Source organism: Prosopis cineraria, unplaced genomic scaffold (genome assembly GCF_029017545.1).
Source record: "Prosopis cineraria cultivar Desert tree isolate PC_DT_omini unplaced genomic scaffold, ASM2901754v1 PC2, whole genome shotgun sequence".
Classification (NCBI taxonomy): Eukaryota; Viridiplantae; Streptophyta; class Magnoliopsida; order Fabales; family Fabaceae; genus Prosopis; species Prosopis cineraria.
In genome coordinates, this window is record NW_026555333.1 from 3,436,798 (window position 1) to 3,463,228 (window position 26,431).

Sequence of the window (26,431 nt, forward strand, 5' to 3'; positions counted from 1 at the left end):
TTTTTTTGAATTTTTAAAAATTAAAATTTTTAATTATAATATTTCATATTTTTTAGAATATAAATTATAACATTAAAAATTAAAAATAAATAATATAAATTCTTATATCAAAGCATAAACATATGTTTTAAAATTTAAATTTAATTTAAAAATTAAAAAGTATTTCATTTTGTATAAATAAAAATAAAATTGGTCAAAAAGAGCCGTCCGAATTTAAACTCTCTTTTTTTTTTTAATTTATTATGGTAGGGCTTCAAAACCCGTTTCCTTAAAAATATCATTTTTTTTAATACCAAATCTATATAAAAATAAATTTAAATGAATGCCTATCAGGCCTAATCTGCGAAAATAAGGCTTTATTTAAAATATAAAATTATAAGGAAAATAAATTGAACAAATACGCAAGAGATTCTTTTGTTGAATGCAAATATATAAGAATGTCAAAATGCTGAAAATAGTGAATAAAGTGGAACGGATTTTATGCTTTTATATTTTTTCTTCAAAAGGCGATGATTTTATCATATAATACTAAAAAATATCCAATTCCAATTTTTTTTTTGTGGAAACATCGTAAGTTTTGATTGCGTTAAATGTTTTGAATTTTTGAAGATAATATGTCCTAACAAATTTTAAATATTGATAAAATTCAACTACTCTGATTGAGATATTTATTGAGTGAGTATACTTGACACTCACTGGATCCAAATTTAATAAAAACATGTCATTTCATATAGTTATAAATATAAAGTAATTATGTTATTAAAGAGCCATTATTCAAAAAATAAAATTATTAAAAATAATTATATATAAAATTTTATTTTATTGAACTAGTTCAATTTTATTCGACAAATTATGAATGATTAGGTGCACCAAATATATGCAAGAATTTCTATGTTTTGAATTCATCAATTATTAACCGTGTATGTTTTAATAATTTTGGTAATAATAAAAAATAATGTAATATTTAATTTTTTTAAAAAAATATAAAGCCCAATGAATTGTATGTATATCACATAAAAGTCCTATAAAAGCAAAATCCCAAAAAGCTGTGATGATTTGAAGCTAAAGGAAGGACTAGGGCTGTACATGGATAGAACTGGACTTGGAGCCTCCTGCCCATTGCCCAACCCTAAACATCCTTTAGGTGTAACATTGAGCCCAGTGCTCGCTTAGGCCCAAAAAATGCCTCAAGTTAGAAGGGCCAAGCAAGTGGGGTTGGGTAACTCAGTCATCTTTAGATTAAGATGCTTAATTTAGCCCTTTGAAATTTTTCCTAGAATTAACAATAAAATAGACTTTAAAGTATTCAACATTCATCAAATAAATAATTATTCTAGGTTTTTGGCTAGCAATTGAACTTGAAGCAAACACAAACCACCAGTCTAAGACTGAATAAACAAATACTCTTTTAGGCAGGTTCCAAGTTCTAACAAACACACACACAAGTAATACATAAATAGTAATGAGGAAAACACAAATCATCCAATCCTCTTGTCCTCCCTTCAATCAAGAATCATTAGTTATAATATCATATTGTCCCCTCTCAACTATAGTTGAGGCAGATAGAAAAAATAAATAAAACAAGAATCAAATTAGAAAGGTTTTTATAATATAGAAATTAAGGGGAAATAAAAATACAAAGAAAGCATTACTGGATTAGACAATATTATCTGTCTCCTTAAAATTATCAAATTCATGTAACTTATTAGCCAACTCTGATAGATATTGTCTAAGGAGCAGCCAATTTTGAGCACAAATAAGTGCTTCAATCATTCGAGGAGATAATGAGCTCCTACATTGATCAAATATGTTCCCTTTAATACTAAAAGTAGACTCAAAAGTAACTATTGATACAAGAATAGCCAACACATCTCACGCCATCATAGATAGCACTTCGTATTTAGTGGCATTTGCTTTCCACCATGACAAAATATCAAAATCATTACTAAGGGGTTTCATCTCATTAGCTAATTTAGTTGTAAGATACTTTTCTAACTCTATTTAAAGATCATTAGGCACTTGCTTATGAGTTTCTAACCACTCAAGACCTAGGTTATCATCATCATCAACAATTTGTCTACCTACACTAGATGTTCTAGATGAAAAGGTGGTGACAGTAGATTGAGAAGATATGCCTGCAGAATTGTGTTCAAAAAGATGATATTGGCACTCTTTCGCATTTGCTTTCATGGCCTCACATATTTCAAAATTATAATAAATCTTATGAAAAATATAGTTCACATAAGCCAATTTGTACTTAGGAATCCAAAATCACAGCAATGACTAATAAAGGATTTATGTTATCTGTGTCTCCCCAATATTTATTACACTTCATTTACATGTTTATGCTCATGTCTCCTAAGAGAAGATTGAAATTGATAATAATTTTTTGCAACAAGTGCTTAACACGTGAATTTTTGTTGAAGCATGTATATGATGTCACATAAAGTGTGCTTAAGAATATTAAAGTGATATCATAAAATACCTTAAGAAAAACACATGCTTTACTTTAATCTCTTTCATTAGGTTATTGATGTGGAGGACGAGAATCTTCACATTCACACCTAGAGGTACCAGAATCATCAATGTTAAAATGTGTACGATAGTCATCAGCTTTATCATGCATTCTCTTAAAACACTTTTTGGAACTTTAAAGCAACTCGTAGCATTAAGTGAAACTCCAATGTGTAGTGACATCTAAACACATATGGCTCTTTGTGTCTAATTTTTCTCCTTTAGACCAATTTTAAAATTTTAAAAACCTTGAAAAAGATTACCTCACATATCTCATATAATTTTTAATAGCATCAAAACTCTTTTTAACTTCTTTTAAGCCTTCAGTCACTACCAAGTTGGGCACATATGCACAACACCTTAGTTATAAGCAATCCTTACTACTTACTAAACCCATCCAAGATTTAATCCTCTTCTTAAGACATGAGAGAGTTGAGTCATTTACTAGTGCATTGTCTGTTATTATTTTAAAGACTTTATCAATCCCCTAGTCTATTAGACATTACTCTATCATCTTTCCTACTGTGTCACCTTTGAGATTTTTAGTCATGCAAGGTTAAAAATTCCTTTGAAGATTCCATATAGGATCAATAAAGTAGGCAATCATGCATATGTAATTGAAGTTTTGATTTGATGTCCAATAATCTATTGTCATGCAAGCATGATTAGCACACTTCTTTAACAATATCTTTAATATATTTATTTCTCTAAGATAAAGTTGCCATTAATCTCTTGTAATAGTTACTCTTGATAGGATTGGAAACCATGGTTCTAACTCATGCGTAAATTTGTTTAAAGCCAGGCTTCTCTACAAGCCTAAATGGCTTATCATCACAAATTATGAACTTTATAAGGGCCCTTAGATGATGCTTCTCATTATACATATGAAGGACAAAGCCTATTTCTTGACCTTCTTATCTACCAACTAATACATAATTCAACATGATTGCTTTTTATCTGTTGTTGCCTTAAGTGGGTTCTTAGGACTTTTTAGTATATGCCTCTCTAGAGAATTTATCCTATGCTTAATTGGATCATAAGTATATGTGACATTGCAGTATTTATACAATAGTTTATGTTCCTTTAATGGTAATCTCACAAAGAAATCCCACACAAGTGATGTCCTAACTACCCTTTTATCTCCTTTTGATGGTTCTAGTTCTTTTCTTTCATGACCCCTACAAGATGTCTTTTAAGGGGCTTTTGCTATGGTAGATAGAGGTTAAGGTTAGAGAGTATAACATCTTGAGAAGGGAGACTTAAATAATAACCATAATTCTAAAGGTTAAGGGGTTGATGTGGGGTTTGAGTATCCCTTAGGATAAGGTATTGACCTTAAGCTTTAGGGCTAGATAAGAGGTGGAGAGCCTAGAGTATAAGAGCTTCGTAGTGTTACTTACCTAAGCAAGTGAGAGTACTCTCTTTGGTGAGAAGTGTTGTGCTTACTGGGGCTAGTAGATCGACGAGCAGTGTGTTTAGGAAAGATTATAGATATGTGATTTTGTCAAAAATAGAAATTAGAAATTTATTTTAAACTTTCTGAAGGTACAATTTTCAAGAAAGCTTTGATAAAATTAGCTCTAATGACCTAAGGAGCCCAGATTGAGTCAGATTTCACTAAGGTAAGTCCTGTAAGATCAATCTACACTTTTTACACCTTTGTCTTATAGATCTAATATCTGAGGTCTTGCCTTGGGCTTAGATTTCAAATATAAATTCTTAAAGTTGATCCATCTGAGTCTTAAAAGGATTTTAACTAGTTCAATAATTGATATAAATCTATTTGTAGAATGAGTTCATTTTAGAAACTATTGGGATCCAAGTACGATAGAACTCAGGAGTAAGAGATCGAACCTTTAATCTCTCAAAAAGTTTGAGGTAAATAGGGACTTAAATTTATATATATTATAGTCCCTAATGGCCTAGGAGATCATTTATGCTAATTCATTTATTAAAACTATGTGTAGCATGCTTATATGTTATATGGAGTATTAATAATTAATGATATATGTAGTAAATACATTAAGAATTGAATCATACATGTTAACTCTAAAATGAGAAACTGCTTTGGTTTATTTACATATGTAAATTTGATGATCTGGATGCATGCATAAAGGCGAGAATTTACCTAAAAGGGAGTTGTAAATAATATGAAAAATTCATGGTCTGCCTTATTGAGGTTGCCCATCGATAGTGATTTATATAAATATATGTGTGTGCTTAGTTTCACTGCTCAAATTGCCAGTGTTGTTTGGGCACTTAGGTTCACTACTTGGATTGATAGTGTTTTTTAGGCATATCATGACATATTGAAGTTTAAGTAAATGGAACTATGGACCAAACTGGAGCAAGGAAGCTTTTAGCTGGGCAACCCTTCCTAACTTGAAAAGCAAAACTGGCTAAGTAATGTTGATTAGAGTTACAGTAAGTTGCCTATGGGTTCAGTTAGATGTGAAAAAGGAGGTTATAAGGGGAATTTGAGCATGTATTGTCTGATACATATTTTCTTTAAATTTTTATGGAAATAAATGGTTGAAATAAACTTAGAAATTTCTCTTGTATATGATTTAAGCTAAAAATTTGGATTACATGAATCGTTTTTTCCTACCATTTTAAATGTTAATTTAAATATCTTAGTTACTGATTTTGTATAAAATCTCATCTCATTACATTTATTTATTTTAAGGAGAAGAAAAAGGTAAGAAGAATAGAGAAGTTTTAGGAACTTGATACTAGAGATCGTTAGACTCTGGTGATTTTTGTAATGCATAGTTATTTTGTGATTTTGCCAACTACAGGGAACTTAGCTATATGTTTAATCTATATTAGGTTTTGTATATTTGTAATTGGAATTTATTAGACCTAAACCAATGTTAAAGGTCCTCCTTTATATTTGTTATTTAAGATTTGTGTTTTAGCTTTATTTCACCTGTTGAACTTATTTAAATTGAAAGTATGCTTTGAGCAAATTTTGGAAAAAAAAATTATGGCTGTGGAAATGACTTGGATAGTTATGCATATGAGTAGGTACAGTCCCAGGTAAGAAAGTGACTTCTCACTAATACAAGTAACATGCAAGTCGAGGCAAATTGCTATACTAACTGAGGCAAGTGAGACTTCAATATGTAGGCTAGTTCAGCGACTGAAACAAGGAAGTAACTAAAAAGAACTATAAATGTGTAATATTTTTTTTATTTGATGGGAAACTATGTATTGGATTTATGCATTTTATTTAAGAATAATAAGTTGTAAAGGCCAGCCTAAGTTATTTAGTTGGTAATGCTATATGGTGTATTAGGAGTAGTAATTGGAGTTATTACAAGGAGTAGTAGGTTGGGAATTGTTACTGTTTTCTGTGGGTAAGGATAGTCCATATAAAGTAGGAGTGGGAGTAGTAATAGTTGTTTAGTTGGTAATGCTATGTGGTGTATTAGGAGTAGTAATTGGGGTTATTATAGAGAGCAGTAGGTTAGGATTATTATTGTTTTTTGTGCATGGGGACGGTCCATTTGAAGTGGGAGTGAAAGTAATAATAGTCTTGTGGGAGGTGGTGTGTCAGTGGGAATAGATGACATCAAAGGAGATGCATTTAATAGGAGTGGGCATTACAGCTAGATTTTAATCCTCTATTTCAAACTCCTAAACATAAATATAACACAACAATAAAAAAATTTAAAAAGGAAAATAGAAGAAAATATTGAAAATTAAAAATGAACAATATTTATTTCTCAAATCACAAAATGAAAAATGAAAATGCAATTAAAGCACAATGATCACAAAAGGAAAGATTTAAATATGGTGCATGCATGTGCTAACCTTGAAGCACAGTGGTCATAAATTTATTTAGCATTTCCATCAATGTCCATATTAGTACCACATTGAATAAAAACCCAAAAAAGGTAATCATAGCAGTATTTATTTGCCAGAATAGCCATTAGGCACGAAAAAATCATATAAAAAATTAGAATAAAACATGCATTCATTCTAGGTGTAGGTTGGTACATAATTAGAAGCAAAGACTAATAGAGATGAACTTAAAGTAAACCTACCCTAAGTGTTGAGAGCAGCGATGACACCAATGAGCAACTTAGAGTAACAACATACCAACAGTAGACATAGGTTTAACAGACTCGAGCAACTGGTCACAAGGAAGGTAATTCTGAAACCTCTGACATTTGAACTTGTTATCAAAGAGGCAAAGAAGGCAAAAAGGGTGCGAGTGAAGACTCGAAGTGAGTTATAGCTACTAGTTTAGGGTTTCCTCCCCTCTCCTTCAAACTTTTATTCTTAAGATTAAAGGCTAAACGACATATTTTATAATTATTATTTAAAAAAACACCCTTAAGGGAAGTTAGGCAGAATGGTTAGATAGGCTGGCTTGAGCCTTGCCCAACCCAAGCTTTGGGCTAGTTCGACCATACCTAAAAAATAATTGGGCAATATATTCTTCCATTCAAGATGGGTGAAAAAACCTCAAGTTAGGTTAGGTTCTTAGAATTATCGAGCCCAGGAAGGAGCAACTTTTTAAAATGCGAAAAGAATTATTTTAAAATTCTCCTCAACACTTACTTTCAAGTTCATCAACAACTGAGTTTAGGAGAATGACAGCACAAATGTACTGTCATTATTAATGTATTGTTATTTAAACTCAACTAGCCACAACCCCGTGCGTTACACGGGTTGACCAATTAAAGAGATGTAAATTTAAGTAATAATAACATAGTTTTTATAACTATAACCATAACATGTGGCACGTAATCAAGAGGGAAATGAAATACTTCATTTCTGTTTGACAAAAGCTATTATCATTTATGATTACTTAGCTGTAACTTATAGCAATTAAGCTTATGACTGGATTAACTTTAGCCAATTATAGCCTGCTTGCAATATATCATTAGCTGGAAGCATATATGATTTCAATTCAAATATTATATACAAAAAAAATTCAAATAATGACAAAAGGAAACCTAAAATTGACTCTTAAGTTCTAGAAATGAATCATGTGCAATTGTTCTTTTAATTTTTTTGACCACAAACTACTTGTGGGTTTGAAGTTCAATTTTATTTTCCCTAGACAATTATGTACTTGAATTTGTATTTTTGTAGACTGTCATTCTAGGCAAAACCAACCAAAAAATAGTTGCTTTTTATGCTGCCATGTCAAGTAGATTTGTTCATGTAACTGATTTGAGAACTTATTTTTTAGGTTTATTACTTACTGATTATTAGTGAATGTAAAGTGTGCCCTTTGCTTTTTATTCTCTTTAAGGTAGCTTGAATTGTCGTGACTATTTCATGAATATGCTGTGTATAAACATGAGTTGTAAAATGTAACCAGTTAAGACAAAGGAGAGCAACTCTTGATCATATTTTGTAAAACCTAGTCTTGAATAATTTCTCTAATGGTATTAATACTAATCGTTCTAGTAGATTACAATTACTCAACTTGAAAAATGCTATTTAAAAAGAAAAATGGAACATGATCTCAGTTCTAAGTTACAGCAACATAAGAGAGTGCCTCACTTTAACAGTGCTTTTATTAAGGTTGAATAACTCTTTCTTCAACAGGAGAAAATAAAGCCTCATCATAAAGCTCAATTGAAACAGCAAAAGTAACATATGCATGTGAGTACAACCAATTGAAGTAATAAAGTAGAGAGAGAATCTTGTATCTAGCTTAATTGTAATAGATACTAATAAAGTAGCATGCACACAAATTGATATTTTTTAAATGGTTAATAGGTAGATGCAAGTACAATCAATTGAAATGATAGAGAGAATCTACTGGAAATCCCTAGAAACATAGGGAAAAATACAACTTGCAAGACCAATGTACACTAGATAAAAAGAAATCTCTAAAGGCATTTAATTTTCTCAACTAAAGACCATCTAGCAGCAATGCAGCTTTAGAAATCTCACTCGTATCACCTTTATAGATAGTCACATCTCAGATCCAAGAATCAATTCGTAGAAAGTCCAAGCCTAAGTTGTACGTTTATGACCGGTAGGAATGGATATGCCTACCATGTTGTTCAATGAAGAAATATCTCTTTAACCATGAATCGAGATTGGGCCTTCAATAAACGCTATAGATTGCTATCTAGTGGCATTTAATGTTAAAAATTCTCTTAGATTTCATTAAGGACCCTTAATTTTAGGCCATATCAAATGAAAGAGAAAATGTAGCTAAAAGAGATGAAAAATTCATGCTCTCCTACCATCTTAAGTGCTGATAAAATCATTTTACAAAAAAATTTCAACATAATCAAAAAGATTACTATTCCAAGCTTAAGTGTTGATTCTAAATTAAAAGCTGACAATAAATTGAAACAAATAATTCAAAGAATCCACAAATTACCATCTTCCACAGCAAGGTAATTCACATATCCATTCTTTGATTAAAATAGTTTTACATCATTAATAAATAATAAAAAATAAAAACAAAAGTGAGAAGGCATGAAAATAGCGTTGAATGGTGTTAAAAAACACATATATTGGTGGATATTATCCCTCTCAAAATAAAGATATGGCTAGATACAGTGCCTCCAGAATTCTTTTCTCATCCTTACACTCTGAAATTCAAGAAGAGCATTCTTAGGCCTTTAATTTAGCAAGACATGAAGACGCATAAGTGAATATATTATTAGCAACATGATTTTTGCCAAAGTGAATATATTACATGCACCATGACAAAAGTAAGTTAAAATGGATACAAGCTAAATAAATATGACTAAATTCCTTGGCCACATTCAAATAATAAAAAAACATCAAAGAATAATAATGCCAAACCAATTGTTAGTATCCAAGGATATCCAGCACTAATCTCAACCTGAAAAGGAGAGAAATCATTTATAAGAAACTATCCAATGCACCATACAATAAACCAGTGCTAAACTAACAAAAAAAATAATTAGAAATCAAAATAAAAAAATAAAGAGAATAAAGGACAAAGACAATTCAGATAAAGCTAATAAAATAGAGTTGTGATATTTTAGAGTGAAGACAAGATTCTGATGATACCATAGTGGCCACTCAATTTGAAATTTAAATTCAAACTATTAATAATGAATTAGTCACATGTTAAAAGGAAAATACTACTGTGACAATGTGTGCAGTGGGAATGTCAGTGGAAGTAAGTAACAGACACAGGGACAATTTTTTAGGATCCAAAAGAAAAATACTACTGTGCAATAGAAAACAACTAATAGATAAAGTATAAAACCTTAATGCCTTATATTCCATTAGATTATATATGATATATGATATAGGGACTGATAAAAAATAGCAAGCACATTTCATACTTTTGTGTACAATGCTCAAAGTGTCCTTTTATACCTATATCCTGCTAAACATGTCCCATCATACTTAAAAAATATGAAACTTTTATCAACACATTGAGTAGCCATAGGACAAACAAACAGATCATAGACACCAAATTATATTAAAAATTAAAAATTAATTAAATCACGTTAAGCATTACTTAGTTTCTCAACTATTTTAATTCTATTTAGGAAAGAGGATGGTGATTTGGCTTCATAGTTATCCTAAGCATGACAGATTTAAATCCTCTATTATTCTATTACTTATATTTAAGAAAAATAGCAAGCGATGGTTTAATGGTAAAAGAACATATTACAAAAGTTAAATGATACATTTTAAACCATTGGGAGGTAAATTAATTTGCATAATTCAAAATAAAGAAAAATGCTCAATCTACCTAGTAATCCTTTTAACAAAAATGCTAGCAAAATCTTGTTAGGACATAAAAATGGCTAATGACATCGATACTTGAGCATAAATACGATAAAAGGGAGTGAAAAGAGACCAAGATTACCTCTTTGGTTCCTTGCTCTAGCAATGCCAATGGCAACAACTTAGCAACTCCTGTAGTTTGAGGTTGATTATTTTGTCTGTTTCTTCTAAAAGAAGATGTAGCATTTCTCCTCCTCTTCACCTTAATTCACCATCAATCCTTGCCCCCTACAAAATAATGTAAAAATGGCATTTTGATAGTTAGAAGGCCAGACGTGAGGATATAACAGATGGTTAAGATTTGATACCTTAGTGGCCAGATGATGAAGTTCACGGGTTGTTCCATAGATTCAAACAATGAAGATGACAACTTGCAGCTCTTTAAGATAATATATGTCTTCAAAATACATAAAGCATGTATATTAGCTGAAAGTGTAGAAAAATCAAACCAGCCCAAGAAGAAAATGGGAGAGATTGGGGATTTTCCTCATGAGTGATGACCATTTTTTGAAACACAAAAAGTAAGAAAAAATAGACAATTATTTTCTGGCTTGTCTATGGTGTAACTAAATTTCTATTGTTGACTTCAATTTCCCCTCATGTGCATAACAAAGCAATAGGATGCGATGAAGAAGGAAAGATGAGATTAGGTATACAGAGAACAGGCAGTCCATACCTATGGTAAAGGAAGAGGCGGTCAGAGGAATCGAAGGATCTGTGGCTTGGTGGAAGCAGTGGTTGGAGTCGAAAGAATTGGAGGACCTTTTCTCAAATGTGAGTTGAGTGATTGAGCTTACTGGAGAAGTAAGGATGCCAAGGCAAAGCAAATAGTTAGGAAAACAAATGAGTTTGGTTCAATGTGGCTGAGCGATTAAGCTTGTAAGAGAAGTCAAAAGCTAGCTGTCTTGATATCAAGTTCAAAAATGGTCCTAGCCATTACACATAATACATGGGCGTTGCCCTCTGAAAAATGAAGATAATGCTATACAAAATAGGCAGGGAAGTCCTGTAAAAAAAATCTTCTCCCAAATCCATGTATTAATTAAACCTCCCCTTGAGCCATGCGTTGATGACGTCAAGCCGATACTGTAGCTAAAGTCGGGCACTGTTCATAGAGCTGATGAACAGTATTTAGTGCCTGGAGCCATATTTAGGAGTGGCTTGCCTAGAATAGATTTGTTATTAAGATTGATTGTCAATGAGCCTAGGAGTAATTAATTATGTTAAGTAAAATCTTAAAATAATTCTTCTTAAAAGAGGAGGTCAGAAGATCATGGCCACTTCTCTAATGAAAGAGAAGCTAAACAAATAGACAGAAACACGCCTTGTTGAGAAGTGAGGAGCCAAGGAATGGGCATGTAATAAGAAGACGCATCACCATGTTGCAACTATTCAGAATGCTTAGCCATGTTTTATGGTCTCAAACTAACTCCATTTTGTCTCTTTCTCCATGCTCGCCCAAGTACAGCAACCCATGAGCAATGGTGCTAGGCTTCTAGTTCTGGCTTTTCATGCTCTGTGCCCTGCTCTTTAGGTTTTGAATCCGTTGACCACTGATCTTTCTAATTCTATGGGGCGTTGACCTTTAACCTTCTTGTTTAAGCTTTCTTCCATCTTTCCCTGTGGGAAGCTGAAAACTTTTGTCTTTCACCTTTTTGTCTCTTCTTTTGTCCTGCTCGCTTCTCTTCTTTCCTTCTGTTTCATCACTCCGGTCCAAGTTAGAAAACAAAGCATTACATCGTTAATAATAATAATAATATTATTATTATTCTCTCCATGCACTTCTCTTTAAAGGCTAGAACTCAAGCCATATGTTGCCAGACCAAACATGCACGAAATATCCCATGTCAGTAGCCTCATAACTAAGTAAACAGTGTGTTTTTTTTTTGCCAATAAATCAAATGCTAGAATAAATAACTATGAAAATCCTGCATGATACGAGGATCCTTGTATAGTCCTCGCATGTTACGGACATTCACAGTTGAATGCTAGAGGGTAGAGGATACGATGACCCAGCTCCAGTGACAAAGCATATAATAGATTTTAGAAAATAATAGAGTCCATACAATTACTATAAAAAAGAAGTTATTTTTTTCTTTTTTCAAAATAAAAAGAGGAATATTTTTTTTATTGCTCACAGACAGTGGCAGGGTTAGGGTCTGGAGCCAAAGGAAGCGGGATAATTTAATAAAAATTAATATTTTTTTAAAATAATTTAATAATAAAAAATAATACTTACACTATAGGACTAAAAATATAATAACATAAATAGATTGATTATTATTTTTATTTTTAAAAATTATATTGAATAGGTTGATATTTTTTTATATTAATATTCTCTTTATATTTCATGTAAATTATTAAACTATTTTATATCTAATAAGCTTTTGAGTCCAAATATTTTTATTTAGCCTAAAGGGAGTAAAATATAAAAAGTAGGGAATGCAAAGTTATATAATTTACATACTCATAATATTTTCCAAAGTGAGGAGGTTCATTTGTCCCCTCACTATAATGTAACACCGCCACTACACACATGTATTCTGTTATTAAAAGTAATATTATTTGAGACATTGTTAGACATGAGACACTAAATTTGAGCATTTCTTTTGATGAGAGTTTGAATTTTGATTTATCAAATTATGAAAAATTAGTTTTTTTCATTAAATCCAATTTTGTTGGTAAAAAGAACACTTTACATACTAGACAAAACCATTTTCCATAACAAGATCTTGAGCAGCCCATTGTATCAGTTTCTGTTAACAGATGTGGCCACTAAGATCACAAGGCAGGGATTCTTATTTGTTAAGCACAAGGTATTAAATGTAGGCACCTCTTTCAATGAAAATTTAAATCTTAATTTGTTAAATTATAAAAAAATTAATTTCTTCCACTAAATTCAATTTTATCAGTAAGAAGAACACTTTACATACAAGACAAGACTAATTTTTATAACAGGATCTTGAGCGGCCCATTGTATCAGTTTCTGTTTACAGGAAGTGGCCACAAAGATGAAGGTGGGGATTACCACTTGTCATTGGAGCCCAAATGAAGTATATTGGAAACTTTTGAAAGGCTTTGATAATTGGGGTAATCTAACTGAAAAGGGCTTTACAGTCAAATACGGCAAGAGTTTGATTGCTGGATCAACCCAAAAGAAATTATAATTGATGGGTTATCGCCCATCGACTAGTACAGGCCCTATCGTCATGTGATTTTTTTTGCACTCTTTTCATTTCTACATGTTTTGTGGCTATATTCCCGACCCCCATCCATGACAGAGAGAGGTTCAGGATCCTTGGGTGATATATATCCTCGTAACTTCGGAAGGACGTAATTTTTTTTTAACTGAATTAACCGTCCATATCAGAAAATAAAGGAGAAAATTCAGTAAAGGTGATGATATAGTTAGTTGGAAGCTTCCAGAACAGAAGAGGGAGCTGAACCTGCAGCCACATGATGGAATGGCCTTCCCGTTGCTGGAAATTAAACTGGGATTCGGATTGATTCTCCAATCAGTCTCAAAACAACGCGTATATCATAGATCCTTTTAACAATAATCACAACATCATCTTCCCAGGGTAAAGGATTCTTTCATTCTCAAGACCACCTTGGCCCCAAATCATCCATTAATTCCATTGAGTTTCTCAGCCCAAAATGTAAACGAGACGGGCATCCATGTTTGTCAAATTTTCTTGCGCAGAGGTCACTGATAAAGTAGCGTGATTATAGGCATTATACATATAAATACTAGCACATGAATATAGGGCCTAGTGTTCTAGATGATAACCTTTTTAAAAGCCAAGGCAAAGGGATCAAGCTTTTTTAGTTTCAATTTTTTTTTCAGGGCTCCTTCAATTAGTTTATAATTAATTATCAAAATGGACCATCGAGTTGGCTTAGAGTGTTCCCCGGATAGAAACCTCATGTTGGTTTTTTTTTTTTTTTTTTTGTTTATCTCTCTGCTGAGAATGGAATGAAGAACCTAGTGGGACATGGTTCAACGTAACGCGTTAAATGTCTCCTAATCACGTAACAAGTTTGTGACCAATTATTCTGATCCTTTGATAGAACCCAATTTTTCTTCAAATTCCACTGTTTGGAATTTCTGATTGGAGCGTATTATTTGGAATTCAACGTGAATACGAGGGCATGCAGATGAGAGACAACAGAACGATCCATATATATAGGACCAGATCATTGGACGACAAGAATTGACCGAAGATGAAGAAACAACCAGGAGAGGGTTAGATTAATTATAGAGACAACTTCATCGAATGACATTGACCTGAACATATCTATTTTTTCCCGCTCAAAACATATTTGTCCAGACATATGGCAACTATTTTTTTTTTTTTGGGCATACTATAATCATGAATGAGGGTGATAATAACCTCTCAACGCTTTGGCTACTAAATACAAAATTACTATAATTGGCGTTTCCTGTCTTGCCAAGCGGCAAGAAATTTAACTCGCACGATTCATAATTACCCCGTTGGTTCATCATGGTTAGAGAGACGCAGTACCGTAGTAACAGTACTAGCCAAATTAAAAAAAAAAGGAAGAAATCAAATAAACTTTATGTTGGGTACGGATCTGCATGGTATAGGGAGAAATTAACCGCTATTATGAAAAAAATTAAATCGTTCAAATTCAATCAATTTAAAAGAAAGACGTATCTTTAATAAGGAGCAAATACGTACTGGCAGGTGATGCAGATAAAGAGGATTGATAATAGCATGTAAGTATATAAAATAATAGAATCGAGATGCATGGTGAGATGGTAGGAAAACGAAGTGAGTTTTTGTTAGGTGTGGGAAGAATAATGAGGATAGAAAAGCCATAAATGATGAAGAAGAAGTTTGTCTCCCTCCAAACAAGCCTGATGTTGGCCATGCTTCTGACTTTTTCCCGACATGTCGCGGCCATTCATTTAATCAACCCCTCCCACTTTCTCTTTCACCCCCAACACAATGCCTCCCTCACCATGACGTTCTTCTTTCACACTCTCCTGCATCGCTTTCAATTAAGCACAATACACGACTATAACAACTCTTTCTCCACATTACCTACTAAGGTTAGGTTTCGTTACTAAAAAAATAAAAATAAATAAATAAAATTGCAATGAATTAAAAAAATAACAGAAAAATAAACTAAATCATCCCTTCTCCTCACAATAAATATAATAAAATTTAATAATTTATGCTACAAATGTGAGTATATTTTTAAAAAATTTCATCATTATGATTCACAACCTTGTAAATTAAATTACTTTTTTTTATGAATATGATTGATTATTTATTTTTATTTTTACTTTTTCAATCATTTTCATTTTATTTTGTTTTAATAATCAAACGTCACCTAAATTACGCTTGTTAATGTGAAATCCCTGAATCTTAAATCAAGCAATTTTATAATATGGACATCTTTTGCCGACCAAGAGATTGAGAGTGTGTTTGGATTAACTCTTAAATTAAAGTTAGGGTGGTCCAAATCTTCAGTTAGAGGATTAAAAACTCTTTATTCAGATTAAAATATTGTTTGGATTAAAAAAGCTTAAACGGACGTTAATAGCTGAACGGGCATTTTCACGGAAGCTGAGAAGACTAGCTTTTTCACGCAACATCAGGTGGAGAATTGGATACTGCAAATTCTTTCTCTCTCCTCATATCTTTACTTCTAAATCGCAATCCTCTCTTTGCATAGCCTCCCATCTTCACCAGCTCTGCTTTACACCTTAGTTCTCGCTGTCATCGCTGACTACCTATTGTGTTCGCTGCCGTTGCCCTTTTTTGAGGAAGTTAACGACGTCGTGATTGCTTCTGTAGGTTCTGTCAAGATTGCTTCGTCCCTTTTTTTCGTCGACTATATTGCTTGTTGTCAGTCATCATTTATGCTCTGTTTTTGTTGCTTTCTTTCATTTGTTGAGGTAGAGAGGGAGATAGCAGACGTGCTGGTGGTGGGAGAGGGAGAAGAAGATGGAGGGAAAGAGTGTATAAGAGGATGACACTGGTTTGTGGAGAAGAGGAGGAGGAAGAAGAAGAAAGTGCTTCTTGTGCATGTTTTTGAGTGTATGCACAGTGCACGCATTTGGGGAAGAACAACGTGTGTGTTTTATTTATTATGTTATATTTAATTATTATTTATGAATTAAGATATAGTAAAGGAAGAAAAAATTAAAATCTCATTTTATTATTTAATTAAAATATACTTCATTTAGTATAACCTTACATGTAAAAATTAAACAAAGGGAGAAAATATAACAAAATTAGATTATAAGTTTACAAATTAAGACCAAACTGTAGATAATATGAATTGAATATTTTATAATTTATAAATTAATTTTTTTGGATATTTTGAATTTTATTATTTAACCCTACCTTTTTAAAAATTAAGATTTTTAATTCATTAATGTATTTTATTTTTGTAATCTACTTTTTAAAAAAATTTTATTTTAAGCTTAATATTTTTTTTTAAAAATATCAAATTAATCACAAATATATATATATATATAACAAAACTTATGTATATTTTTATTATTATACATCTCAATTAGCTTTTAAATATAATCATTCAAAAAATTTTAATTTATTTAATTAACTTTAAAAAAATATTTAAATATAAATCACATTATAATTACGGACTTATTTTTATTTCAGTTTGTAATCTCAACTAAATTTAATCTCAATTATAAATTTTTTAATCTAAACATACACTGAATCAACAGGAACATGCCCCTGCGAGAGGGGTTGCTTTCTAGGCATCTATAATTAGTTGGCTGTTGCACCTAAAATTATATTTTCGGCTTGAGCGGACTGTCCCCAGTTGTGAAGTAGCATTATATTGATTAGGACCATGGCATGCCAGGTGTGATTGCATTTATTTGTGGGGTTCACGTACCCATCCATCGTTATCATTATTTGATCCTTTCGCCCAACCGATTCTTTAATTATTTTTCCTGATGCGGATGCAGTAGATGCTACATAGTCGATCCTTGCGTTCCTCTTTTGTAAAACATTTTCGTAAATAACAATAGAATGAATTAAGAGAGAGAGCCATTCTTATATATACTAGTAAAAATGAAGTTGGAAAATCTCATCTGGCAACCGGCACGAGGATAAGGGCCGAAGGAAATACAACAAGTACTTAACTTGCCATACTCTCTCACTAGAATATACCAAGAAAATCCGTGTGATGCTCGTGATCTGATCAGGAAGTTGCTATGGATTTACGTGATCCAAAATAATACGAGACAGCTCCTATCTATATAAAAAAATATAAGGTAGGGCGTTCTTACCCAATCATATATATGGGTCATGAAATCCATCAAGCAACGACAAGTCTCTGGAGAGAGTGGGGATGACAATGTGCTTAGGGGACGAAACAGGATTGTGCTTGTCAGGGCGTGTACAAGTTGTGTGGTTTTTTGTTAATGACAAGGAAATCCATGCACGTCTACCTTGGGCGTGTGGAAAATGATTTCCCCCCTCTCATGATCATCAGCATGCCTTTCATATAAGCCATCGCGGCACACTCGCAAGTATAATGTGGTCACGTGCAAGATTTTGGAACGAAGATCTCCATAGATTCTCGAACTGTCAAATTGCATTTCTAAATAAATGGTCCAATACGTGTGATCTGTGCCTAGTGTTGCCCGCGCCAATCAAACGAGCTTGAGGATCATGTTTGAGGGTGTAAGATACACATGGATGAACAGATAATGACCTGCACAGTACATCTCGTTGGTAGTATGTATTACTACTGGCTAGATTTCCATTACATCAACCGAAAAGGACAGGAAATGATTCTGAATAATCAAAATGAACAGGAGTTTTTCTTTTTTTAAGTACAAGGAGAAGAAAGTTAAAATGATTTCGGTTTCGACAACTTTTCTAAACGGTGACCGTGCACTGCAGATACCCCCAAGCTTTCCTCTTTTCAGACCACAATAATAATGCAGAGACTCCAAGCTTCGCTAAATGTAGTCATGACAGAAGAAAACAAGAAGAAAGATGATTATGTTGGAGTCTAAAGTAAATGCCTCTGGTTGGTGATGAACAAAATAGCAGGGGCAGCATTCATAATAACAATGGAAGGGGGGGGGTCCAAGTTCCAAAGTTCCAAAGTAGCAGAATCATAGCGTGGGCGACCAATTGAAGTTTACGTACTATCCAGTCTTTTTTCATTTGAGCAATGGAGAAATAAATGGGGTGGGCATCCAAATTTTAGTGTACTCTAGAGAGAAGTCGTGGCGGTCAGAAAAGTAGTGATGGAACCCGTATATAAGCCATGTTTGGCAAACCACATATTCATGTTAGGATTAATGAATCAAATACTAGTAAAGTACTGAAGTCAGATGCAAAGAGGAGGGGGATGGCTGAAGACTCTGGAGGAAGATTTGAAAACGTTAAGAAGCGATTTTGAATAGCAGAGAGTAGGGAGGACACGACAGTGCAGCTGCGTGGGGGCGGCCCTGGTGAATAGCAGAGATTAGGGAAATAGGAGGGAGGGTGCCAGAGTTAGAGTTGTAATTGAGGTGGAAGAATACAACTTTTGGGGCCTAGCATCCCGTGTATCGCCCACCTAGTTGCTGCAGGCTAGCAGCGTACCCTCTTTGTCTCTTACGCACGCCTTCCTCTTCCTCTTCCTCTTCCCCTTAATTAATTCTTTCGTTTACTTGGAGGGCATCGAAACCCGTGCAAGCACCTTGGCTCATCCTTTTCTTTGATCATGTCTGGATTTTGTGTCGTTGCCGTTCGCAGACCAGTAAGTCCCCAGCAGACCGAATCATGGAACTCAGATCTGTTTGGCAAATGGCCAAATGTTCTCTGCCTCCCTTATTTAATTACATGTTGCTTTGTTGCCTCGGCCCTTACGAGGTGGTAAGCCTGGCTAGTAGCTACCCTCAGTGTTTGACCCTACTCCTTGCCTTCATGGTACGGACTCATTCATCCTACTTTTTCCACTGTCTTTAAGATTCGAGTCAAGCTGCTTGGCCATCCATTTTACTAATAATTGACCCTTGATTGAGTCGCGCCTGTAACAATTAATAAAAAGAAATTTATCAGGATATTTTATAGTATTTTATCTGCCAAGGATAGTGGCAGTGAAATGCCGGAATATGAATTAAATGGAAATTATAAATAAGAAATCTCATTTATAAAATTTAACTCTCGTGAATTCATGATTTGAAATTAAAAATCTCATATTTACACTAAACTGCTATTCCATTAAGGTTTGGGGGAGAGACCCGGCTATCAATCGGATTTGAACAAACAATGATGAGCGATGATGCGAACGGCCACTGAAATGGGAGGAGCGATCTCCCAGACTGTGGTACAATCAAAAGTTCGGCCACGTGGAGGATGCTGACATCTGTTGATTCGTCCAATCGCCTCAGTTGCAGGTGACTCCCGACTTGACTCTAATTTTAGCTCTCTTGTCTTTTTTTTATTACAAAAACAATAAAGCGGGGAAAAAGCAAGTCAAAATTCTTAGAAAAGAAAAGTGGTGGTGGAGAATGGGGAGGGTACACAGTAGACACGGCAGGGCAGCGCATCTTTCTCGTCTTGGCTTTCTCTACTTTTGATGAAAAATGAAATGAAATATATGAATCACCTTCACGCACACATCTTCTTGCCTTTCTCTGCGTAAAGTGAGGCATCCCCTCGCTCCCTGCATTCTTTTCCAGTTGCCCTTAGATTGAACACATAAATTTACACATTTGCCCTCCAAAATCATCTTCCTCTACACAACGTACGAGAGATTTGCCCGATGAATAAAATTTCATTTGTCTCTCAATTCAATTCCTTGCTAACTAATACAAAACTGTACAATTTCTTTATCCACCCCACAAAAAGAAAAATCTACGATCATCTATCACTGGGAAACGTCCTATTCTGTTTCCACCTCTACCACTAACCTTCCTTCTCAACCGTTAAATCATTCCCACTCCTTTTCTTTCTTTTCATTCTTGACAAAAATTAAATCAAAAAATCTGACACCAAATTTCCCTCCGCCTTCCCTGTACAAAGATCTGCTTGCCAACACCCCGTGCCATCACAGTTCACAGAGCTGTATATTTAAATTTAAAATTTAAAACACAGCGTCATCCAAATCGAACCCGAGATCTCTGGCACTGGAAACCTCCCTTGCCTCGGCTTAGAACCCAGAACGGTCAACTTCAGGTCCACCTCGGTCCAAGGTCTCATAGGGGAGAGGTTAATTCCCTCAATTTTGTTGATGTCAAATCAGTCTGCACTTGTACCTGATGACAGATTTTTCTTTGGATGTAGCTACTACCTGTCTTCGATGAATATTCTCCCCACGAAATCACGGAATCTCTTGGAGTACAGCTTTGGATCCACGGCCGATATTGACGAGGGTTTGGCTTGCAACGATTTGTAGGCGTGCTCTAACTTCTTGCTGATATCATAATCCTGCAAGATGTCTATAATCCCAAAATACAAGACAACATCGCATGTCTCTCCACTTCGACTTGGGATCAATTGGCTGATTCCATCCATCAAGTATTGATCAAAATCACTCCTCCTTGCCATCGGCTCTGCCCTTGCCGGCATGTTAGCTCCTAATCTGATCAATGATTTCCTGAAACAAAAAAATTAAAAACCCATTGCACTTCTCAGCACTGGGAAGAAATTTGAAAAAACCAATCAAACAAACAACTGCCACGAGTCATAGCTTCAAGAATTTTTAACTAGATAGTGCAAACATGTTCAGAATCTTCATTCCTTTCACTATTGCCCGTGGTTCATTATACAGCAACACTTTGCATATATATAGAGGGGCAAATTCCAGAATGACAGGATGCGGAAACAAAATTCCGGAATGTCACATTGATTAACAATAATTATTGACTCCAATGGATAATAAAACTCTTGAAAAGCCAATAGGAAATTAAACATTCTCATCCTGTCTAACAAATTAGAACCAGCGATGGCTTGTGCCCCATTAACTGTTCTCATCATGCTCACAAGATCATTCAAAGCCCCTTCAATTATCCCAAGGATGAATTTTTAAAAAGGCAATCAAGATTCTAACAAGTCATACCGGCCAGATTTAACTCGATCCCGATCTTGTAGCTCTGCCTCAAGGAAGCGACAGCCGCGCATGAACTTCTCACTCTGATAAGAATCTCGCTTGCCTACAAGGGGAACACAACATTTTGTAACTAAATTTCTAATTCTAATGAAATTTAACCCTTGATTACCAAGGAATCAGCATCGCAAAGATAATCAATACCAGTGCGCAAAACAAACGGAGACAGCCCCATTTTGTCATACTTGTTATCTTCACGGAAGTGAAGGCCCACCAAAAGACTGTAATCCATGATTCCCTCTGCTTCCAAGAACTTACAATCCTGCTCAATTTGTCTGGCAGCCATGAAGGTTATATTAGCACGATTGTATGTCATAAAACTTTTAATAAGCTCATTGACAGCATGGTCTACCAGAAAGAAAACTGAGTGGCAACATAGAACTTACTTGATGAGCTTCTGAAACCAACATTGCTGTAGACGAAATACAAAATTGAGATCAAGATCTTTGAGGGTTGTAGTTTCATCAATCTCCTCTTCCCGCTTATCTATTGTACGGCCATGAGATGATCCCTTCAAGTCAAACCGTCTATGGATTGGATATTCCGAGCAGAAAAGATTGCCCATTACAATAAACCGGGTCTGGTTTCCAATAACAATAAGGTCAGGTACTGCGATGCAGAAATCAACTCAAAACAAAACTAAAATATATCCACTAAGCCAAGGCAAACCTTTTGGCCTCCAATTGGTTTGACACAATGCAATCCATAAAATTTTGTCAAAAGTGAATTTTCATATTGAGAAACATGTTGGTAATAGCTTAGAAGCATTCGAAGAAGCACCTGGAAATTAATCATAAAAATCAAAGAGTTTGTTAAGCATTCAAAGCAACCAAAGATTTGTGACAGTGCTACACAAGTGTAGAGCCAAGAGAATGATGGCTAAAAGTCCAACTTGTTCTGCTCAAAAAACTAAAACTACCTACAACCATAAATTGAATGGGGTAGCATATTTATTCGGCCATGGCAGGAGGTCTTATGAAGCAAGATATACAACTTATACTAATCACCCTATTCCCCAATGCGGCTGAAAGTTTCAAATGTAAAAAAAAAAAAAAAACAGATTTAGAAGCAAGCCCAAGAAATGGATATCCAACCTTGACTTCCGATTTCTTCACTGTTTTAATCATAAATCTGTCGTCTTGGGTCAAGTAGAAGAGGCTTCCACTCTTCCCCGGGGATGAAAGCTCCCGGAGAGCATCATTCCCGCATATAGCAGACATATAATCAACAGGATCCACCTGGAAAAGCTTCCTTACTTGTCTGAAATTCAAAGATGAATTCGATCAAGAAAGCAGCAGAAGACAGTAAATATCATGTTAGGGCGCATCAAATGCAGCGACCCATATTTAACCCTCCTCTGATTGGGCACCAGACCAGCCATAAACATGCAAATAAGCCATTAGCAGTTAGATATTATGGTGACCAAAAAGCAAGAAGCTAATACCTAAAGACCAAGGGGCAATAATCTTTCCAGCGGAACTCCGCTGACTGATGTGGTGGAGTTATCTTGGATCCTTCGGGCGGAAACCTCGTCCAGAACTTCTCCTTTGGATCAAAATCACTATGTTTAAGTTCACGCAATATTGAAGCTTCCTTCCCGATAGAGTACCTACACAAAGCAGAGACAGAATCAACACAACATCAAACAGGAAAAACCCGTAATCGGGAAACAGTAGACGGGAAAAGGCCTTCAGCCGCATTTCTAAAGCTTTACCTTATACCCAATTGTAGATTAATCATTAAGTCATAATTCTTATGCCCTTTGCATATTGTTTGCCCTGGTCGTTTAACCTCATTGGAGAAGCAGAGAGAATTGCGCCGAAACTGCTTTATCTCATGTCGATCAAATCCCGTTGCACGCTGATAGAACATGGATGCCTCCACATTGTCTATGATATCGCAAGTTATATCACCAGCTTCTCCATCGGATTCCCAAATGCATATCCTCGGGAAATTCTTCTCACTCACACTTCCTCTCGTATCGTCCATGGACGACGTCTTGCTCATTGTTATAGTAAAATTGTCAGTTTTGAACGGCCAGTTGCCCTTGAGATAGTGCTCTTTCCCATTGCCAGGGTAAAATGTTCCATTCAATTGCTGTATTTTCAAATCCTTGTTCCAGATGCCAATATAGCAACTCCCATCAGGCCATGTGAAAATCCCCTGCCCTTTCGGAACCCCGTTCTCCCATTGCCCTTCATAGCGATTCCCATTCGTCCAAAGCAACGAGCCTCTTCCAGACATCACGCCGTTCTTCCACTCGCCCACGTACTCGTTCCCATTCTTCCACACATACCTCCCCTGCCCATCCTGCAAGTTCCGCTTCCACGACCCTTCATAGAAATCGCCGTTGGCATAGCGCTTCTGGCCCCATCCGTGTTTCCGATCTCCGATCCAGGCGCCCCGGTAGGTGTCGCCGTCAGATCCAACAAAAGTCCCGAATCCCTCCATCCGACCCGATTTGAATTCCCCTTCATAGGTAGCCCCGGAAGGCCAAGAGAATTTGCCTTTCCCGGCCGCCTTGCCTCTCTTCCACTCACCCTCGTACATGCACCCGTCCGTCCACAAGTACTTCCCGGATCCGTGTGGAACGTTCCCAGAGAAGGTACCCACAAAATAATCACCGTTGGGCAGAAGATTCTCAACAATGGAGTTGGCAGTACCAGCCCCAACGGGTATTCCGGTAGGTGTGACCCTCCGGGTGCCGGCCTGGGAGCGATTCCGGCCAACTACAAGAACAGGTGGAGCGGGCTTATGGGCCTCCTTGTCTACCTTGGCGGCGTCAAACTTCTTGATGGTAGTGGCGGAAGGGAAATCAGTGGAATCGTGAGGCAGCAGCGGCTGGCGCATTTTGTGGTCATGTATAAACATCCGACAATTAATGCATATGGGAGCAATGAGGGTTTGTACGCTGCCGGAGAGTATCTCAACTGCCCTGCACTAACGTCGCCGGAGAAGTTGAGAAGGGCGAGTCGTTTGGGTCCTCTTTTCTGCCTTTTCCTTTATCTCGAGGGTTGCTTTTGTGAGCCAAAAAAATGAGTGGGAATCCTCCAAGGTCCAAAGGATGGCAAGAGAGAGAGAGAAAGCGGGAGGAGGGGGCTACGTACTTCGTATAGTGTGCAAACAGGGACTGCAACGCGTAGATTACAGAGAAGGGTATTGCTGCGGCAACGCAAATGAGGGGAAAAGATGAGAGTTAAATACTTAAATGGGTCGAAATTTACCAATAGAGGCCGCTTTGCCCTCGGGATCTCGTTTCTTACCATTAGATCCTACTCCACCCAAGTGCCTCATAAATACGGTTACATTTATAGTATGTGCGATCGGTACCACCTTGCATTGGCATTGATTGTATTACGAATATACCCTCGCTTCTTTCCCTCGGAATTCTCTGTCGTGTTATGCGTAAGTAGCTAGTACCGTACCCGTTTCTCTCTTTCCTCTTCGGTTTGATCGTGACGTAATGGAATCGTCAATGATATCACCACTCGCAAGACAGGCTTAGAAGGGTGTTTAGTTCTGAATGACTCAAACGCCCCTCAACCTTCATTTTATTTACCAATCTACTATGTGCCAGTTTTGATGGGTTTGTGCTGGGTCGTCGGAGAGAGTCCAAGGTTAGAAGCCAAGCTTAAGACTTAAGAGAACGTAGGTGAGAAGGGAGGATTGGGTAGGCAATTTGAAAGAAAGAAACCATTAGAGAGGAGGAAAACGACGGTCGAGTGGGATGGAGCCATGTTTGGACCTCTCTGGGCTTTGATGGCCCAATTTTGGCATTGCATGCCTTGTAGATAGGAGGCATGCGGGTCAAAATGAAGTCGTCTGCATGCCCATGTTTCTTGGCTTTTTCCCCTTATGCTGTAACTAAAATTCTTGGCACGTTGAACGATTGAAACATGCATAAGCACTGGACAAGCGATATAAGTTGATTTGATATCGAGGTTTTGTTGGCAAAAAGGCCCGTGGGGGGGGGGGATATCGTTTTGCTACGATGTGAGAATCTCCATGAGGATGATTCATTAAATGTTATAAGAGGGTATAAATACTGTAATAAAATGGTGCTGTCCCTGGTGTACACGTCACTTGAGAGAACTCGCAATACATCGTTAATTATGCCACGTGAATATACAAAGAGAGCCCCTATTGTGTGTTTATAGAGAACATTACGTAAAACTTAAGATAGCACCATGACTAGTTAAACATATGAAATCGTCACTGTGATGTTAATTTGAATGAGTGTGAATTGAATGGGGATATGCGCGTGGATCATTTTTGAGGAGGGGACTCGGAATCCGCGCGAGTTAGTAATAAATCTCACGTGGAGGTGTTGGGGCCGTATTCATGTAGGCGTCTGCGTGAGTCGTTGCTTGATCAAAGTAAACGCTGTGTGGCTCGTGCATGGCCAACGCGCTGCACAGAACCAAACTATGCAGCCTGGCTTTTAATTGATTAATTCAACCACCTCTCATCAATTACACATTAATTGGCCAGTCCCACCCGTTTATTTCTTCCATTCTTTTTACTTAAATTTGTTGACTCCTACGCGCGCATCTTCGAATTCCATCAATCTCATGTCACTTGTTATCCCACCCGCAACCTCACATACCGTGCCATCTAATCTTCCTACGTTAACTCAACGACGGTTGATATTTTATGGCTTCATTCGGCAGCCATCCCCCGCTTGTGCTATCAAACCAGCTCAACCTTAGTAGCCCAGTTTAGTATGGAGAATTGTTTTCGTGAGAAGTAAATGTAAAAATTAAAGTGAAAGTAAGTTTAAAAGTATGTTTGGTATGTAAATAAAAGCAGAATGAAAAATTATTTAATACAAGTATTTATATTTAGAAAATACCAAAATATCCTCAAAATTAAAAAAACGAATTGCAGCCCATATGGATGAAGAATTGAAGATGCAAGCGTGTGACATTGGAGAAGGTGACAGTCTGACAGAGGGAGCATTGAACGAAGAATTAAAATAGCTTACAATTAAAAATAGAGCAAAATTCTTCCATTATTTGAGCGGAGCCAACAAAGAAAGCTCTTGAAG

The 26,431-nt window shown here is 35.6% G+C and overlaps 1 protein-coding gene across 1 annotated transcript; it reads right to left on the reverse strand.

The window, feature by feature from the left end:
* Positions 1-20,032: 20,032 nt before the first annotated feature.
* LOC129302895 (phosphatidylinositol 4-phosphate 5-kinase 1-like) lies at positions 20,033-24,658 on the reverse strand. The gene is made up of 8 exons (XM_054941796.1): positions 23,099-24,658; positions 22,829-22,993; positions 22,479-22,644; positions 22,054-22,164; positions 21,771-21,964; positions 21,529-21,659; positions 21,337-21,430; positions 20,033-20,874 (listed from the first exon to the last, which is right to left on the reverse strand). The coding sequence occupies exons 1-8, from the start codon at positions 24,253-24,255 to the stop codon at positions 20,565-20,567; spliced, it is 2,328 nt and encodes a 775-aa protein (XP_054797771.1). The 5' UTR covers positions 24,256-24,658; the 3' UTR covers positions 20,033-20,564.
* Positions 24,659-26,431: the final 1,773 nt, after the last annotated feature.

What these genes read in the sequence shown, in the direction of transcription:
- LOC129302895 (XM_054941796.1), bottom strand. Translation starts at nt 24,255, where the DNA reads ATGTTTATACATGACCACAAAATGCGCCAGCCGCTGCTGCCTCACGAT. An exon ending in TGGTTTCAGAAGCTCATCAA is followed by an intron (nt 21,660 to 21,770) that starts GTAAGTTCTATG and finishes CATGGCTGCCAG; the next exon opens with ACAAATTGAGCAGGATTGTA. An exon ending in TCCGTTTGTTTTGCGCACTG is followed by an intron (nt 21,431 to 21,528) that starts GTATTGATTATC and finishes TTCCCCTTGTAG; the next exon opens with GCAAGCGAGATTCTTATCAG.